The sequence below is a fragment of the Cavia porcellus genome, unplaced genomic scaffold, assembly GCF_034190915.1.
Source record: "Cavia porcellus strain 051 isolate PalLab524CR breed Dunkin Hartley unplaced genomic scaffold, mCavPor4.1 scaffold_4, whole genome shotgun sequence".
NCBI lineage: Eukaryota > Metazoa > Chordata > Mammalia > Rodentia > Caviidae > Cavia > Cavia porcellus.
Window position 1 is genome coordinate 53,624,133 of NW_026947487.1, and position 18,013 is coordinate 53,642,145.

Sequence of the window (18,013 nt, forward strand, 5' to 3'; positions counted from 1 at the left end):
GCTCTTCTTAGAGAACCGTCCTCCCTCCACCAGCGGCACCCAGGGAGACATCGAACACCCACGTCCACTTGGGGCGCGCTCCGCAACCTGCTTGGACTCGCACTCTAGGCTTCAATGTCCCCGCCGCTGGGCCCCACGGTCCTCTCCTCCTAGTGCTATGGGGACCCAGGGCGCCCCCTGCAGCGCGTCCCGGGACCGCCCAAAGCCCTCCTCTACTTCCTAAAGCGACCTGCGCACCTACGCTGGGCCGAGTCACGGATGCGTGGGGAAAGGCGCCTGCGCGAGGCGTGGGCGGGGGACGCACAAACTGGCCTCCCCAAGTCACCCGCGGCGCTACACCAGCCGCGGGTCCAAATTCGGCGCTTCCTGCTGGTGGCGGCGGGCGCCTTTCCGGTGACTCAGCGCCGAGCGGTCACGCGCGTTCGCGTCTGCGCACGCCACTATTTCTGGCGAGCAGCGGTGGCTCCGGAAGCGCGAGGCGGGCTGCGTTTGACGGAAGCGCGGCCCACGCGAGGCTACGGAGGCGACGCGGAGCCGTAGGAGGAGCCCAGGGAGAGCGCACGGCGGCAACCTGGTGGCCGCGACAGCGCGCAGGGCCACAGGTGGCACCCGGGAGGCCACCGCGGGAAACCAGGCGTGGGCCAGCGCCCACGGAGCTCAGCGCAAACATTCGTGGGTTCCCGTGGACGCTGGGGGCCGCTGATCGTTGGGTGCTGCCCGCGGGACCTCCCAGGTCTGGGGATGGCTAGGGAGGGCGGAATTGCGGGGACCAAGGATATGTGCGATCTGAGCCACCGCCCTGCACCGCCCTGCGTCATGGTGTCGCAGCACTGAGGAGCAGGGGGCCCAAGGGAGACCCTGGGCTGTGCTCCTGTGAGGTCAGAGCCCTGGAGTGTACCCTGGGCAGGAGCAGAAAGCTCTGGTGAGAAGGGTCTGGAGGATGGACCCAAACCGTGAGACTCGCTTCCTGGGAGTTGTGTGAAGGACCCCGAGTCTCTCTGTCTCTCTGATCTCTGTCTTTGTCTCTGTCTCTCTGACTGTCTCTGGATCTCTTTTTCTCTGTCAGTCTCTTTCTGTCTCACTCTATATCTGTCTCTCAGTAGCCCCTCTGTCTCTGTCTCTATGTCTCTATATCTCTCATGGTCTCTGTGTCTCTTTTCTGTCTCTCTCTTCTGTCTCTGTCTCTCCCTCCCTCTGTCTCTCTCTCAATATTTAAAGATGCCCTCCCCTTGTGATTAGGAGGAGCCTGCGAGGGGACTTGAGATACCTGAGTTCACTGCCCTGCTGTGTCCTGCAGGCAGGGCCCCGGGTCTCCAGCAGTTTTCCATGTTCAGCTGACCTTTCCGCATGAGCCCGAGTCTGTCGCAGGCCTGGTTGGACCACTCCATGTCTGGAGGGTCAGCAGAAGTCTTGTGGAATAAGGGCAGGCTGGACAGCTCGGTGACCTGCATAGGAGGAACAGCGGTCTTCCTCCACCACATGGACAATCAGAAGGGCGTAACAGAAGTGACCAGGACATAAAGAGCCACTGAGAACACTCCTGGAAGTGTCCCTCTTTTTTAATTAGCCCACGTTTGCGGAGCACATCCTTTCGTGCTCTGTGGGAAGCTGGTCCTTGCACACAACGCACCACAGTTGCTTTTTCACCTCCTTTCCTCTCCTCCTGGGTCTCTTGACCCCCTTCCCTTCTGAGAAAGCTCTGTCTCCCTACTTCCTGTGACCTATCGTTTATCTTGCTCTTTATTTATAATCCGAGTGTCTCCTAAGGAAAGCAGGTGACATTGGACCTGTGTCTAATTTCACTTAGCGTTGTGGTCTCAAGGTCATTTACCGACAGAGTCTTCAAATCATGCTGCATGGCGCATAAACATCACCCATGCTCCACCCATTCCTCTGTGGTGGGACACACAGGCTGCTCCCAAGAGGCAGCTGTTAGGAACTCTGCGTCTATAAACACAGGTGCACACAGGTCACTTAGACCCGAAGGGGCATAGCTGGGCCAAATGGAATTTCTAGTTTTAATTTTTGGGGATTCTCCATACTGATTTTCATAGTGGGTTATATTAGTCCAGATTCCCAGGAGCAGTATGCAAGGGCTCCTTCTCCCCCAGCCTCTCCAGCATGTTTTATTACTTGATTTCTCGATGACAGCTGTTCTTCCTGGGTTGAGAGAATGGCAGTGCAGTCTTGAGTCGCATTTCTCTAACCACCAGTGACACTGAGCATGTCTCCATGTACACATTGGCCACTGGTCTTTTATTCTAGATACGAATCTTCTGTCCGGGGACTAGCTGGCAAAATGTTTTGGGGAACACTTTGGATACATCTCTTAAATCTGGAATTACAGAGATTGAAGATGTGAATTATAGTTGGGCGTGGTGGTGCACACTTGTAATGCCAGTGCTCTGGAAGGCTGAGGCAAACATTTTGCAAAAAGTTCAGGCACAGCCTGGACAACTGAGACCCTGCCTCAGAATAAAACGTAGCTGACGGGGACATAGGTCAGTGCACCGTGCCTGCCTGTTAAGTGTGAGGTTGTAAGTTTGATCCCCAGTGTTGTAACCTATATATATTAAAAAAAAAAAACCTTATAAGTCTCCTTGGAGGCAAGAGAAACATCAAAGATAGCTCTAGGGGCAGAGGATGTTTGCCTAAAATAAACTTGCTTGTTAGCCCACCTGAACCTTGTTCTTCCCGCCCAGTTCCTGTTCTGTAGTGCGCCACAAACCCCACCCCCCTGCATTGTGAGACCAGCAGCTGTTTGCAGTTTTACAGGATAAAAACCCTGCCCTTTAGCTGTTAGGCGCTCGGTCTTCCATATTGGCTACTGGAGGCTGCGTCTCCAGGCCTATGTTTTAATAAATATTTTTTTCTTTCCAAATTATTTTCTCTGGCTCCTTCATACCTCGGGAAGCAGACCACCACACCAGTACCAAAAAAAAAAAAAAATGTAGCTCAGAGCAAAGACTTTGGGTTCAGTCTACAATACCATATATAAATACATATAAATGTAAATATATGTAACATGGTTGTAACAAAATCCCCAAACCTTAACATTTTACTCCATCGGACACTTTGAGAACTTTTCATACTGCAGCAAGGTCATGCAAGTCCAATAAAACCAAGTGCTTTTTTGCATTATGGGAATTAAGTTTGGACAATATTAGTTGTTCAAGTAGAAATGAGGTTGAACCCAGAACCCTGGTCATAATGCTTCAGGCAAATGTGTAAACGCAGAAGGGAAAAAAATAATTCACTGTGAGAAATGTACTCGGTGGGGTGTTCAGGGCACACAGCATTGTAGGCATCGCTGGGGTCTGGTGCAGGGGGACCCTGTGCACCCCTCCTTGTGCACGGCCCCTCCTTCAGTCTCCTCTCCCACTCAATCTTCAAGGGAGCATCTGAAGAAAGGAGTGGCTCTGACATCACATACCAAACCTTACCCCCATCTTTGCATGACTGTATTGTGTGATCAGTGTATAGCTAGTATATCAAGTTTTTTAAGTGGATGACAGTAAAAGATACATGTCCTTGTCTTGGTTACTTTTACTTGTCTCTAGTTGCTGGAATAAAATGCTTGACACCCAAAATAAAGAAAGGAAAGTTTTATTTATCTTAAAGTTTATGGAGGTTTCAATCCATAATCAGCCAGCTCCAAGGCAGGGTGGCATGGCACTGGGGCAACACTTCAAGGCAGCAGACAGAGCAAAAAAGACCACACAATTCTTCTCCCTTATGGTGTTTGCAGGCCACTCCCCAAGCCCCAGGGCAAGTGTAACACTCACACCCACTTTCTCTGTGTCTCCTCTTGCCCAGGCTGAGGATGTTTACAAAGTAAGGACCCTGGCTCCCTGCTGAGTCTCTCAGTTAAATTGCTATGCTTCTCAGGTTGACACAGTTTATCACCCATAGCATCCCTGAATTCTCTCAAAATCCTCCCCGTATACTTGGAACACTGACCCAGTCTTTTTGGCCATTTTCTGAAGCAGTTGTTGGGTTCTGTTTTGTGAGGGTCTTTATAAAATGTGATTTAAAAAATACAGTGAAGAGCACTCCTGAGAACAGGAGGCTGAACTCAGATTTGTCCAGTTCCCAAGTCTCACATGGTTCCTTAGGGTCAGGGGAGCTGTGGGCCTGGATGGGCTGAATGTCTCAGCTCAACAGTTGAGACTTGGAAGACCTGCAGTGCCCCGAGGGAGTACAAGCCCGTGTGTGCCCTTCCCAGGACAGTGACCACAGCAAAGGGGTGGGCAGACAAGCCCCAGTGGAATGGTTAACTAAATCAGTGGCCTATGAGGCTGCCAGGCTTTGGAAGGACAGTGGAAAGTTTTTAAAAAGGGCAAAGTCAACCATGTGTTCCTCTTCTGTACATCTGTGCATCTGTACTGTAGTGCTTTGAAGCATCACAATCGGTCCTCCTCTGCTGGAGGGGGTAGCTCTGTGGTGCAGGGCTTGCAAGGCAGAACCAATAAAACCCTAGCGGCTTGATGTTTCTAAGCTGTGGTGCGGGCTGCTGTGGCTCCTGCAGAACTGAGCACCACACCCAGCCCTTCTTTCCCACTGAAAGCACAGAGTAGCCTGAGGGGGCTGGAAGCAGGTTGTCATGGCAACTGATGGTGAAGGCTGGAGTGTGACTTGCTCCCCAAGAGGTCACCTGCTGCTGGACGCTTGGTGCCCAGTGCGGCAACATTGGAAAGTGGTGGAGGGCTGAAGAGGCAGGACCCGTGGGGAGATGGCAAGGTCACTGGCATCACTCTCAGCAGGGACTAATTCTGGACGCAGAGTTTATTCCAGCAAGAATGGGGTGTTAGAACAAGGATGGGCCTGAGCCTGGATCTCCCGGACAGACTCCTGTCCCCGCCGTGAGCCCTCGCAGGGACCCACACTCCCAGCATAGCAGCCTTAAGGAGTTTACTCATCCAGGACTTTAAGCCTCCAAAGCAATGAACAAAACAAACCTGGTCTGCAGTCCCACCCCACAAGGACAGATCTGAGCAACACTGCCAAAAAAGGAAAAAAGTAGGATGTTGGAAGTACAGACCACAAAGATCAAAGCAGCACCTGCAAGGTGGAAGGAAGCTAACCCAGCCCCGGGCCTGCCAAAGTCCGAAATACCAGTACAGTATTCCGTGGAGAAGGGTAGAAGTCTACAGAGCCAGAAGCTCGGATAGCCCAGGCCTGTCCTAACCAACTGTCTAAAAAGTAAAGACAGACAGAGCCGGGCGTGGTGGCTCACGCCTGTAATCCCAGCACTTGGAAGGCTGAAGTAGGAGGATCTTTGCGAGTTTGAGACCAGCCTGGGCTACAAAGTGAGCTCAAGGCCAGCCTGAACTGCATAGTGAGACCGTCTCAAAAAAGACAAAAAAAAAAAAAAAAAAGTAAAGATAGAGAAATCTTAAACACAGTCAGAGGACAACACTCCTTGCAGGGTAGGAGTGGCCTGAGTGACCAGAATTTGTCATTAGGAACCATGGGGACCGAAACCACAGTGTAAACTGCAGAAGGCAGTGAGCCATCAGAGTCCTGCGGCCTTCAGGAAAGGGGAAATGCATGCTCCACTGACAGAAAACTAGAACAGAAGTAAATAGGTAAATAAGATATGGAAAATCTAATGAAACCTATTCAGGATCATTACCCTGGAAATTGTAAAATGTTGATGAAAAGAACAAAGAAGATATCAGCAAATGAAAGCCACACCACCTCTGCAGGACAGAAGGTCCTCAGTACAGGAAGCACTTCCAAAGGCCACAGAGTCCATGCAATCCCAGCCAAAGTCCACACTAAACTGTTTCATAGAGGAGCTGAGACTCAAATTTACATGGAAAACAAAGACACTAGTATTCTGAAACCAGTTTCAAAAGAAGCGAGGAGGAGGCTTGTGAACTGCTCCTGAGATTCACTTTGAGCTAAGCGATGGGAGGGCCCTGAATCGCTGAAACTGTGGCCCCCCAGGTGAGTGAGGTGAGGGTACAGCCTGAGAGAAGCCCAGACAGCGTGCAGCCCGCTGATGAAGAGAAAGATGTGAGATCAGTTCCACCAGGAAACGCTGACCTACCCCTGTGGCAGTGTTGGGTCCCCACCCTCAAACTAAGCTTCTCCTAAACACCACCCATATTTTTAAAATCCAGCAGATCATACAGCCCACACACCTATGACCAATTGGTTTTGGACAAACTGGTCCAAGGTTATTCCATGGGGAAAGACAGACGCTTCACTAAATGACCCCAGAACAACTGGATATTCACAAGGAGAGAAGCTGCAAGGCCGCTTGTCAGGGCGGGGATACTCAGGTGACCCCACTGCTGCTGTCCTCTGAAGACTCAGGGGTGGGAGTGAGTGAACCTTGGTGCTACGGGGAGGCAGTGACAGCAAGAGTGACTTCATCCTTGGGGGAGGCCTTGTTGAAGCCAGCAGATCTCGGAGGCCTGACCTTGGGACTATGTCTGGTCCGTCTGGTCTGAGCCTCACCACTCTGCTTCCTGGTACTTTTCTGCTTCCTGGTCACTGTGAGATGAATCACCCGCCTCCCCGCACCCTGTTGCTGCGTGCTCTGCCTGTCTGGGGCCTGAAGGAGCCTGCCAACCACAGGGCTGGAGCCTCTCGAACCGTGAGCTGAGCCATGCTTCCCGCACTTCGCCAGCTTCCTCAGGGTGTGTGCTCATAACACCCGAGGAGCACTCCGAGGGAAAGGCGGGTGATCCCGGGAGATATTCTGAGTGCTGGCTTGCTTGGGGTGCTATCTCCTGTCGGTGTGTCACAGTTTATATAACTGTGAGGCTCCAACAAGTCACTTTGGACGTATACTAATTTTAAATGCACAGAACAACTTTTAGACTAATAGATGGGAAATGCACAGGATTTGAGTATTGGGAGGTCAAGATCTCACACTACCCCTTTGTCCTTTCCTGTATATTCCAATTATGCATAAAATCATTTACAACAAGGCAGATTATACAAAGAGACAGAATGCTCTAACTTGCTGGCACAGGGAGCCCCGTCTAGGGTAAGCAGGCCTCAGGACAATGCGCCCTCCCGCACTCTGATGATGATCCAGGAGGGCAGCTGACCACTGTTCACCACACTGCCAAGGGTGCCAAGGAGGAGCCCACGCCACGCTAGGACCGCACCCAGCTCAGGTGGGAGTGTGTGCTCCTGTAAAACCCCTCTCCATCCTCCTGCTGTGTGCTCCCGAGTGACCCCTCGTCCCTCGTGCAGTCTCACGCACCGCAGCCTCATCCACCATCGAGCTTTGTCATCACTGAGGGGGAAGTTTCCTATCTATGCTGCTTCCCTGGTGCCACGGTGCGTTAACATTTACTCTCCCAGCTCTGCCCGCAGCAGGCCGCAGTGCTCCTGGCTCACGTGTGACCCCTCTCACCCTGGCTATGTATCCAGTCCTGTTTCACTTGCCTCTGTGAGGCATTTTCTTGTGTTACTCTACGTCAGCCACCGCTCTGTGTTCAGATATGACCCTGTGTCACACTCCTGTTATCCTGTCTCAACCCCACTCCATGTACGTTCACATGTGATCCTGTCATCCTTGTTCTGTTTGTATGTTCATGGATTACAGTCCTTCATCCTGCCCCTGTGTCCTGTTCATGTGATTCCACGTCACCATGGCCCATGTTCACATGACCCCATGTCATCCCAGCCCTGAGGTGTGTTCACATGTGTCCCGTATCATCCTGGCCCTTTCCATGGTCATCTGTGATTTTACTTGTCCCCGTACAGCTCTCCCGGGTTAGGTACCCACGGACATATTGGCATATGACACTTCTCTGGACACCGAGGTGTACACTCACGCTCCTGACCACCTGGAGTCGCCCTCTGCGCCTCTGTGAGTGGTGGGCTGGCTGCGGCAGGACCTGTGTGCCACCTCATCTCCCTGGGGTCTGGAAGGGTCCGAGGCCTCTGTGTGTGTGATGACAAACACCGGGCAAAAGGTGCCCATCAGAGACTGGCAGCTGCATGTGCAGCCGTCCCTGGGAGCCCCTACCCTCCCCATCAGTGACTCTCAGCTACAAGAGTGCAAAATAAAAATGACCTAGGGGCGTGCAAGGCTCACACATTTATTAGCAGTTGGTGCAGCAGCTTTTCTTCAAAGGCTTCTGCGGCAGTGCTGGCAACAAATTCATAAAAGCTTTGTTTTTATACAAATAGTTTTATTACAAATTTGAATTTTTAAGAAATACACATGTAAAGAAATTACAGGAAAGGCCTTAGTAGTCTTGAAACAGTTTTGGAGACTTTTGGTGAAATGTCGTTTCAAGCATAGTGGTCCGAATCCGCCCTCCTGCGCCCGTCGCTCGGCTCCGGGAGCAGCCCAGAGCACTGGAACGGACAGCAAGGGCTCTGGGCCTCCCGCGCCTGAGCGAGGCTGCTCCTGCCGCCGGGAGGCTGTGCCCGCTTCCGAAGTCAAGTCATTCAGTCTGTGGTTAGTATTTAACCCTGAAAGGATCCGGCAGAGTCAGCTCAAGAACGCGTTCCATTGGCCGAGACTCCGTGTGCACCAACCCAGATCTGCTTTGGGCAACGCATGATTTTTGGTTTGGAAGTGAACAAGGCTGGTGTTTCACATTTGGTATCGGAGCGTTCAAAAATCGGTGTTAAAGGACAGCACAGTCTTTGCAAGAGGAGAACTAGGTAAGCTTTATTTCAACAGTGGAGGTTACACTAGGGTTTGACCTGCCTAATTGCTGACCTCTATATAAATTACTAAAATATGTATATATTTAATTTCTCACTACTTTTGGACCACCTTTATTCCACAGGAAGGTTGGGACCTCTGCCAGAGCAGCTGCGTAGTACCACACAGAGCAGAGAGACAAATTCATCTTTGGGGGCCAGGAGGGACAGGTGTTTCTAAAGTCCGGGTGGCATCTGGAGGTTTGCTTTTACATCACTATGATTTGCACAGACCAAGGAACCTGGATTTGGAAACACTACACACGCCCTGGAGACGTTCCTACCTGGGCAGAAAATTCCTGTTACATAGGAGGCTGGGCGGGCGGGGGCACCGCGCCCCTAGCACCTTGGAGCCCCGCTTCGTGCCCAGCGCACGGCGGAGCAGGACTGGTCTCCGACTATCACCAGTGCCGTCGGGCTGCCACTATGGAAAGCCTATGGCTGTCTCTCTTCTCCTCAGCAAGCGGAGGCCGGGGAAGCGGGGCGTGTTAGTTCGCACGTTCCTACAAGGCACTTTACGCTTTCATACTGGACAGTGAGGTACACAGGATATACTTCTGGGGTTCGCTGCTGTTAAACACAGAGGCGGCGGCGGCAGCGTTGGCGGAGGGGGTAGCACCATGTTGTGACGCGCTGGGCGGCCTCGCTATGTTCTTCGCATGCATACTTGGCAGCGGCTCACGTGGGTGCGAAGCTCTCCCGCCTTTAAGGTCGACGGCGTGGGCTTCCTGGAAGGATAGGGGTCTCAGTGCTGGCAACAAATTCATAAAAGCTCCCCTCCCTACCCAGGACCTCCCAGGACCACCAGCTTGTGGCCCCGGCCACTGTGAGAGAGGTTGATGTCTACCTCCCCAGACAAAGAGGAGGCATGGCCTTCTGCGGCCACTCCATACCATACTGGGACTCAGTTAGCACTGTGGGATGCTGTGCTGAGTATCAAGCCCTCCAAGACTAACCAGATCCCCCAACACTGTCAGAATCTCAGGAGCACTGGCACACAGTCTTATGGAGGTCAAAGAGCAGCAAAGACTAAGGAGTCCCAAACTGGTTTTGATCCTAGAAACCACCTTGCACACAAGCTGTGTTCAAAGTGAACTAGCTGGATACAAGTGCACTTTTCAAAGGGCAAATCCTAGTGGCCCCAAGTTATTCCAGCTGATGGGATTTCACCTCCTTTTGTGTGAAAAGGTGCTTTACCCCACTGTGTAGGCTTCTGGTCAGAAACATGATAATAATAGCAATAACAATCCCACTGCCTCCCACTGGGCCCGTAGGGACCCTAATGTGCCCCTTCTGGAGCTAAGAGTCGATATCCGTGGAGTGGTAGCCACACTCCAGCAACCGGCCACACCCGGCTCAGTTTTAGAGAAGGACAAGGAGCAAGCTGCAGGGCCCCACTGGAGATAGGGCATGGGGGACCACAGGGTTCCCACTCTCTCCAGAGCACAGAGGCAGCAGAGGCCACCTCAAGCAGTGTAAGGGACAGGCCAGCCCTTTGCACCTCTACACTGCTGAAGGACAGGTGGAGGGTTCCCTTGGAGCTCCACACTGTGAGGTCACAGCCCTGGGGCCGGGTGTCAAGGTGAGATGCGGGTGACTGGGAGAGAAGCAGCGGTGGCCTTAGGGCGCAGAGCCGGGCCACTTGCATAGAAAGGAGGCGTCCTTGCTACACACTGGGGCAGCACCCAGGGGACGTTCAGAGCAATGGCCCCCCCTGGACTCTGACCCTTCTTCCTCTCCTGGTTCCCTGGGAAAGGAAGGCTGAATGAAGCCTGTCACCTACGTTTGCCTTTGAATGTCCCCTCGGGCCCCATCCCTGGAACAGGCTCCCGAGTCCAGCCCTCCAGGTAGAGCTGGCCAGGCTGCCTGCAAGTCCGGGTTAGGCAGAGGGTGTGGAGGGCGGCACCCACTCACTTGAACATCTCGTTCCTCTCGATGGTGGCGAGCCAGAAGCTGTAGGCATTGGCATAGTAATTGCAGGTCCCCCGGCCGTGGCACTCGATGAAGGGCGCGCTCCTGAACTCCTCCAGGCAGGACCCGGGGGAAGCCAGGGCTTGGCCAGAGCCCTCAGCACCCGCGCTGGTGTGCTGTGGATGGAAACTGTGAGCAGGGTCCCCGCCCAAGACCACAGCTGTCCTCTCACAAAGCCCCACACTCGGCCCTTGTCGGCACCTCGGGTCTCAGTGTCCCCAGTACCCTCCAGGCCCTGGTGGCCACAGCATTGCACAGGCCGCCAGGGCTCAGCCAGCGGCTTCCCCTTGCTCTGCCGGTGGATAACGAGGCCAACGCTCCCTCATGAGTCTGATGGAAGCAGCCAGCAAATCCAGGATAACCCTGATGGCCCATATGAGCCCTTGTTCACAGCTGATCAACATGTTCCAGTAAAATACTACAATCAGTTAGGTGAGCCCCGGGAACAAGTGCACTGTTTTCTGTGGAAAGAGCTCTAGGGGTCTGACCTAGGGGCAGCTGGGTTGCATTGGGCATGGCTCAGTTCCATGCCGCACACTGCAGCCAATGCCAGCCCTGCCTCCCTGAGTGTTCTGATTTCAAGCTTGTGTGGTGGTAAAATGTGTATCCCTGGGCAAGCTCTTGTCCTTTCCTCCGAGGGGCCCGGGCCCTGCAGGAGCCAGTCCTGCTGAAGGTGCTGGACACACAGCTGGCCCCTCACGTGCCTCAGGGTCACCCAGAGGGGTGGGGGGCACTCACCATCACGAAGGAGTAGCCGATCCAGAGTGATGACCAGCCGCTGGGGCACTGCGGGATCTGGATGGTCTGACTGTGCACAGCCATCACCATGGCGGGCGCCTCACACACCGCGCACCTGTGAGGAAAGCCGGACTTAGTGGCAGGTGAGGACCGTAGCCCACTCCTTGACCCTGCCAGGACGGGATCCCCATGCCAGGCCATCGGGGCGCCAGGGGGCTGCTGCACTGAGGAAATCCCGGCTGCCTAAGGACTGAGTTCAAGTCACAAGCACGGGCCAGGCTGGTGAGTAAGCAGAAACGAGGTTACGGACAGTCTACCTGGCTCCCGGGGAATGGGGGTGGGCCAGCCCACGCTACTCTCCTCGCCTCCTCGCCACACCCACAGTGTGTTCCCATTACGACACCAACACCCCCGGTTAAAAGGCTCAGCTAAACCCAGGCACTGAAGTGGGCCGTGTTCCTCTGCCACTGTCCACCTCCCCAATGAGGCAGAAGGGCCAAGGGACAGTGCCCTGGTCTGTCCCAAGCTGCCCTGGTGTCCTGCCTGCCGGGGGAAGATGCCTCACAGGTATGGACGGAGGCTGGTCCCAAGTCCCTGGGTCTCATTCCCTGATTATTTAAGAAGAAACGAGGCCACGCATAGTGGGCCAGGCCAGGTCCTCTTTCCAGACCCAGGGCCTTTGCTTGGGCACCCATTGAGCCCTCGTCACAGCCCAGAGAAGAACCCCGGGGGACACAGTCATAAGGACCAGGTAGCAGCTGCCACCCCAGTCAGAATGACGGATCCCTCAGGTGCTTCTGAGATTAAGCTTTCAGACCAGAAAGCCCAAGCAGGAGCCCTGGGAAGGAACCTGTAAGCCCACTGGAACTCCAAGGTTACAGTGACCTTGGGCACCTGAGTGCTCAGGGAACCAGAGACACCGTAAGGCAGAGGGACCGTGGGTGGGGACAGGAGTGGGGGTCCCCAAGCAGTGGCCCCACTCCCAGGGACGGAGAACCCCGAATGCAGAGTCCTGGGACACTGGGCTGGGCATCTCGTCTATGCTCAGGGCACCAGGGTGTCTCTCGGAGGGTTGAGCCCACCTCAGACCCACCCACTCCCGGTTCCCGGTGGCTGGGCTCAAGCCACTGCCAGTGTTATCAAGAAGGAAAGAGGAAAGGAATAACCGAGGGACTGCGCTCTACCTGCTGTCCAAGGAAAGCTACAAGAGAAACCACAGAAGGCGTTAGAAGGGGTTACTCTGTGCTCTGTCCAGGCTGTGGGCCTGTCAAGCCCTAGATCCACAGATGCCCCTGACCACTTAGCACCACAGGTTTAATGGGCAGGACAGCGCCAGACACATTCAGTCGGGCGCCAGGTGCTGGGTAGCAGGTGGGGAGGGTGCCCTGTGCCATCGGGCTTCCCGGCCCAAGTTGCCTGTGAGGTGGGAGCAGAGGGACAGTCAGGTGGCTTCCGCTGTGGTGCCCGTGGTACCCAGCACGGAGCTGGTCCTGAGCTGCACATCTTTATTTTTCATTTTGAGACAGAGTCTCACTCAGCTGCTCAGGTGGCACCTGAATGTGACCCTCCTGCCTCAGCCTCCCAAACAGCTGGGACTGCAGGCAAGAACCGTCCTGGCAGGCTTCCACTACCACATGGCAATTTTCACCATAATTCACAATTGCTTACATTTTAGAAAACTTAATAGGACTTAGCGTGATTCCCCCTCCCCACAGAAAACGCCTCCAGAGGCTTTTTATGTGGCTTATTATAAAAAGGAAAGAAGGGAGGGAGGGAGGGAGGACGGCGGAAAAACAGGAAGGAGAGGAAGAAGGAAAGAGAAGGAAGGAAAAGCACGATGCTCCCAACACACTGTCCTGAGACTCAGAGAAACTCAGCACCATCTTTCCTCAGCTCCCGCCACGCAACTGTGAAGTCCAGCAGGATGTGGCCTGGCCTTGAGCCCACTCTGGCCTCACATGTGCTGTGATCCTCCCACCTCAGCCCTGGGCTGTCACTCTTCTGGAACTTTCTATTACAAAACTCTGCAATCCCGATTAATAAACTTGGCGACGGGCTAAGGGTGGCCAACTTCTGGAGGGAGATGAGCCCTCCTGAGCGTAGGTCTGGCCGCAAGGGGCTTCCTCCCCACCAATCCCAGCATCTGTAGCCACTCACCTGCTGATGAAGGGCCGGATGTTCTCCCCGGAGATGGGTGCCATGGACATGGGCATGGGCTCAGGCGTGGACAGCCAGTAGGAGTAGTCGTTGCGGGAGGCGAAGTTGCAGACGTTGTTGATGTTGCAGAAGAGGAAGGGCATGGTGCTGAACTTGCGCAGGCAGCTGCCAGCTGTGCCTGCAGGGACAGGATGCTGCTTAGGCCACCAGGTGCCTGTGACGGGCGGATGTTGCACTTTGGCAGTCACAGACATGTGGTCACGCCGGGACCGTGGAAACAGAATGGACATTCTCCAGTGTTCCTACCGGAAGGGGCACAGCCACCACCAAGGCCAGGCCCCTGCCCGTGGGCGTGAGATTGCAGCCATCAGGCCAGGGCGTCCGGACCAGAAAGAATTGCACAGGGCCCTCTTATCACAGAGGGGACCCTTCTCCCAGGATGGAAGTCCAGAAGGAAGGAGAGCAGGGCGCCCCAAGGGTCCAGCAGGTCTGCAGCTCACTCTGCTTTGCTTTTTTGGGGCCCCCACCCTTGTTTGTAATGTGGTATCAAAACTCCTTCTAAAACATATTTTTCATTATAATATTTTTTTTAAAAAGAAGGTCCGGAAGGTAGGACAGGGGTAGACATAAGACGATGCCGTGGGTGGTGGCCCATCCCACCTTGGCTGGTAACACTAACGGGGACTTGGTGGGGTGCTCAGGGCACACTGGGGTCTGACATGCAGCCGCCCGCTGGCCTACAGTAGCCAAGGGATGGTAACAAGAACACACAGACATGCTCTGCCACCCTGCTCGGGGACACAAAGCAAGCTGTCCCCAAACTCGCCCACTCAGGCCACTGGGCGAGGGCGGGCAAGAGCTGAAGGTTCAGACGTGGTCAACGTGTGGTCTTTTCACTGCCCAGGCTCCCATGGCAGGAGCACAGCTGCCAGACAGATACCCTTTTAACCAGGACGGGGGGACACAGGTCACTGTCCTGCTGCCAGTCAGGGACTGTCCCGGGCAGCGTCTTACCCAGGTCCTGACCGTGTGCCCGTTCATTGCCCTGCACGTAGAGCAGAGAGTAGCCGTGGTACAGGACCTTGGTCCCGGGTGGACACAGTGGATCTTCTGTCGTCTGACTGTGCCTGGTCACCAGGAAGCCGTGGTCCACAGACGGGGTGCCGGGGGGCCCCATGGATCCAGGCAGCCCATCGGGCCCTGGGGGACCGGGGAACCCTCTGGGACCTGTAGGAAAGGAGGTAAACTGGTTTGTGTCACTGCAGTTGGGCCCCAGAAGAGCCTCCAAAACCAAGTCTGAAAGAAGCTTCTCATGTTCTGATTTCCCAAGATGCCTCAACCTTTCACACCACGAAAAAGCTCCCCAGAACATTTGTGGGCACGGAGCCCATCCCGGCCTTTGCGCCACCTGGGGATGGCTCTGCAACCATACTGCTCTGTCCCCAAACACACTGGGAGCATCATGGTCTACGTACAAACACCCGAGTCAATGCAAACGGACTGATCACACTTGCCAGCTGCTCCCAGCGGCGTTGAGAAGTCATCCCCACCTCATCTCAGCCCCAAGCCTGCGCACACAAACTTGCTGGCCAGTAAGGGTGGAGGACAGGGCGAGGATGCCATCCTTGGGGCAAACTTGCCACGCTCCTGCCTCAGCCTCCCAGAGGCTGCCATGACAGACAGGCCTTCACATCTATGGTCTGTTTCTTCTGAGACATCGACTTCTCTGGAAACCTCAAGGGATATTTTCACTCTGCTGTGAGAGCCCAATCCCTGGGCCTACCACTCCCAATCCAAAGGCATGGATTGGTAGGAAGTATGGAAAGGGAGGTCCTAGCAACCTACCTGGTGGCCCGAAGGGACCTGTCTCTCCTTTCTGGCCAGGAGCACCATCATAGCCCGGGCTTCCGGGAGGCCCAGGAATGCCTGCTGAGCCAGTCACACCTGCAACACGAGAGAAACAGCTCGTGGTCCGGGCCTGGGTGGCGGTGAGCTATCTCTTACTTCCTCCGTGTCACTTTTAGTCTTGGGGTGGGGACAAGCACGAGGCCTTAGTGCACCCATAGTCTTCCTGCAGAGCCTGGGACCCAGCTTCAGCAGCCACTGTCACACAGTGGTGTGTGCAAATGTGTGCATGCGTGTGTACATGTATGTGTGTGCGCCCACGTTTGGCAGCAGAAGCTGAAAAGGCTGAGGAGGGGCCACTCTCCTGTGTCCCCAGTTGTAGACATGGGATACAGTGATGCGGGCAGTTAGCTTCTGATCTCTGTATGTACAGGTCACACGCGTGGAGCTGAGATCACACACATGGAGCTGAGATAGCTCCGCTGACGTTCACTCCTGTACTTTCCCACCCCTTTCCAGCCACCATGAAAGGGGAGCAGCTCAGCTGGATCCCAGGAAGACTGGAGACAGGGCTCCCCAGAGATTCTGGGACTGCAGGGCCAGCCCTGTCTCTGCCCAGGGTTGCCTGGGGCTGCTCCAACAGCAGTGACCTGTACCCCTGAGACTGGTCCTCCATTCTTCCCCTCCTCTCCTGTGAGAGACGCTGTCTTTCTAACTGAATGGAAAGTGCTGGGTGGTGTGGGCCTCCAGCTTGTCCGCATTTTCTTGAGGCTCTGTTAGGGCCCTTTACAGCTCCGCCGGGTCCTGATGCACACTAAAGTGTCTGATGGTGACCCAGGGACTCCAACTGCAGACCCTGGGAAGATGGCCCCTCTCCGCCCTGCTCCACGGCCCTGGCCTGAGCCTCACCTTGCTGCCCTTTCGGTCCTGGAGGTCCCTGGAGCCCTTTCAGACCTGGGGGACCCTCGGGGCCAGGAAGCCCTGGGTCACCTTTGATGACGTCGTAAGGACCTGGGGGGCCAGGGGGCCCTGGAAGACCTGAAGGGATGGAAATGGTTGGTCAGTTTTGCCGCCCACAGCAGGGCAGCTGGAGCCCCAGACAGGTGTCACATGGGAGACAATTCCACGGTCACGAGACTCCATGGAAAATCACTGCCGATCAGAGGCCTCGGGTCCTGGCAACATGCGTGTTCCATCCATCATCACATCTTTCTCCTGCAGCCCCACATCCTGAACCAGGGCTGGGAAAGACACCAGGGCTGTGGTGGGAATCGACCCTCCCATTCTAGGGTGTCCAGCTGCTCTCTCTCTTCCTTGAGAACTTAAACAGGCCCCAGGGCAGTGGTGACAAACCCACGGCACACAAAGCGCACTCTGTCGGCACTCAAGCCAAGGTTTGACAAATTACAGCGACAGATGACAGCAAAGATCACATTAACGGTGCAGAAGCACCCCAAGTTCTGTTGTCATGCTTTTCAGGTAAGAGATGTTAATGCAGGAGTTGTTTTTTTTCTAAACTAAAACCCCAGTGTTTAGGTGTAATTGCAGCATTGGAACTTTGGGGTACATAAGTGAGTTTTGGCTGCAGTTCGAGCGCTGAGTCTCTAAAATGTTCACCATCGCTGTCCTGGAGCAGTGCAGTTCCCAGTAGAAAGTGAACAGTGTGAAGCCTCTACTCGAGCTGTTTCTTTCCAGGTGGTATTTGAAGACACGTCCCTCTGCCACCCCAGAGGAAGGGACAGTGCTGTCCTCTCCAGAGTGCAGTCTGGTGCCCCAAGAGACATCTCCAATCACAGCCAGAACCAGCAGCCGCTCTGATGTGACAGCACTGCCCCAGTCTGCAGTCCCTCCCCTGCCCTCTCCCAGTCCCACAGTGGAGCAATTTGCCTTTCAGAACAATAGCGATCTTAACTCACTACAAAGCATTTCTAAGGATTATTCGGTTACACTACATGCCAAATCCACAACTAACTCTGTGTGCCCGTGACCCCAGATCACTAGAGAGGTCCCACGAGTCAAATCTCCTACCTTTAGGGCCGGGGACACCTTGATCGCCCTGATCGCCTTTCAGTCCCTGGATACCAGGAAGACCTTTCTGACCTGGACAGGAGGAGAGCATTGCGTTTGCACAGGCTACCCACACTTTGCATACATGGGTGCACACACATGTGCATACCCAGGCACGGATATGCATGCACCAGGTATATGCACATGGGTGCATATAATTATATGCACACGCAGTGAATGTGTTTCTAATGCAGGGAGAAAAGAGCAAGCATCTGATGAAACCGTGCTTTCTGGAACCCAGAGAGTATACTTCCCCAAGCAGGTGACACTGAGCAAAGGAGTAGGTGACACTGAAAGTGGTCATTTGATTTTCACCTCTTCTCAGATGGACCAAACAGAACCTGCAGGACAAGAGCCTCTATTCCTGTCCTAGACCTGACTCGGAAGCAAAACTCCCAGGGCCTAGAGGCTGGCAGGCTCCAGGGAATGTTTATTGAGCACGCTAATGAGTTAACTAATGGCCCCTATTCATGATCTATTGGGGTGCAAATGACTGAGGTATATGTGATCCATCAATACTCAGGAAACCACAACCTGATGAACATTCTCC

General features: G+C 54.4%; 1 protein-coding gene across 2 annotated transcripts in view; it reads right to left on the bottom strand.

Moving 5' to 3' along the window:
• Positions 1-8,141: 8,141 nt before the first annotated feature.
• The window catches only part of Col4a1 (collagen type IV alpha 1 chain), a 103,850-nt gene continuing 93,978 nt past the window's right edge, over positions 8,142-18,013 (bottom strand). The window contains exons 45-52 of one of the 2 annotated variants that reach the window (XM_003477582.5): positions 17,425-17,496; positions 16,306-16,434; positions 15,397-15,495; positions 14,566-14,778; positions 13,552-13,729; positions 11,395-11,509; positions 10,600-10,772; positions 8,142-9,413 (exon numbers count right to left, since the gene is read on the bottom strand). In XM_003477582.5, coding sequence (XP_003477630.2) covers positions 9,332-9,413; positions 10,600-10,772; positions 11,395-11,509; positions 13,552-13,729; positions 14,566-14,778; positions 15,397-15,495; positions 16,306-16,434; positions 17,425-17,496 — 1,061 coding nt within the window. In that variant the 3' untranslated portion in view covers positions 8,142-9,331. Of the gene's footprint in view, positions 9,414-10,599; positions 10,773-11,394; positions 11,510-12,578; positions 12,596-13,551; positions 13,730-14,565; positions 14,779-15,396; positions 15,496-16,305; positions 16,435-17,424; positions 17,497-18,013 lie in introns of those variants that run through there. The other variant, XR_010046894.1, reaches the window with a different exon arrangement.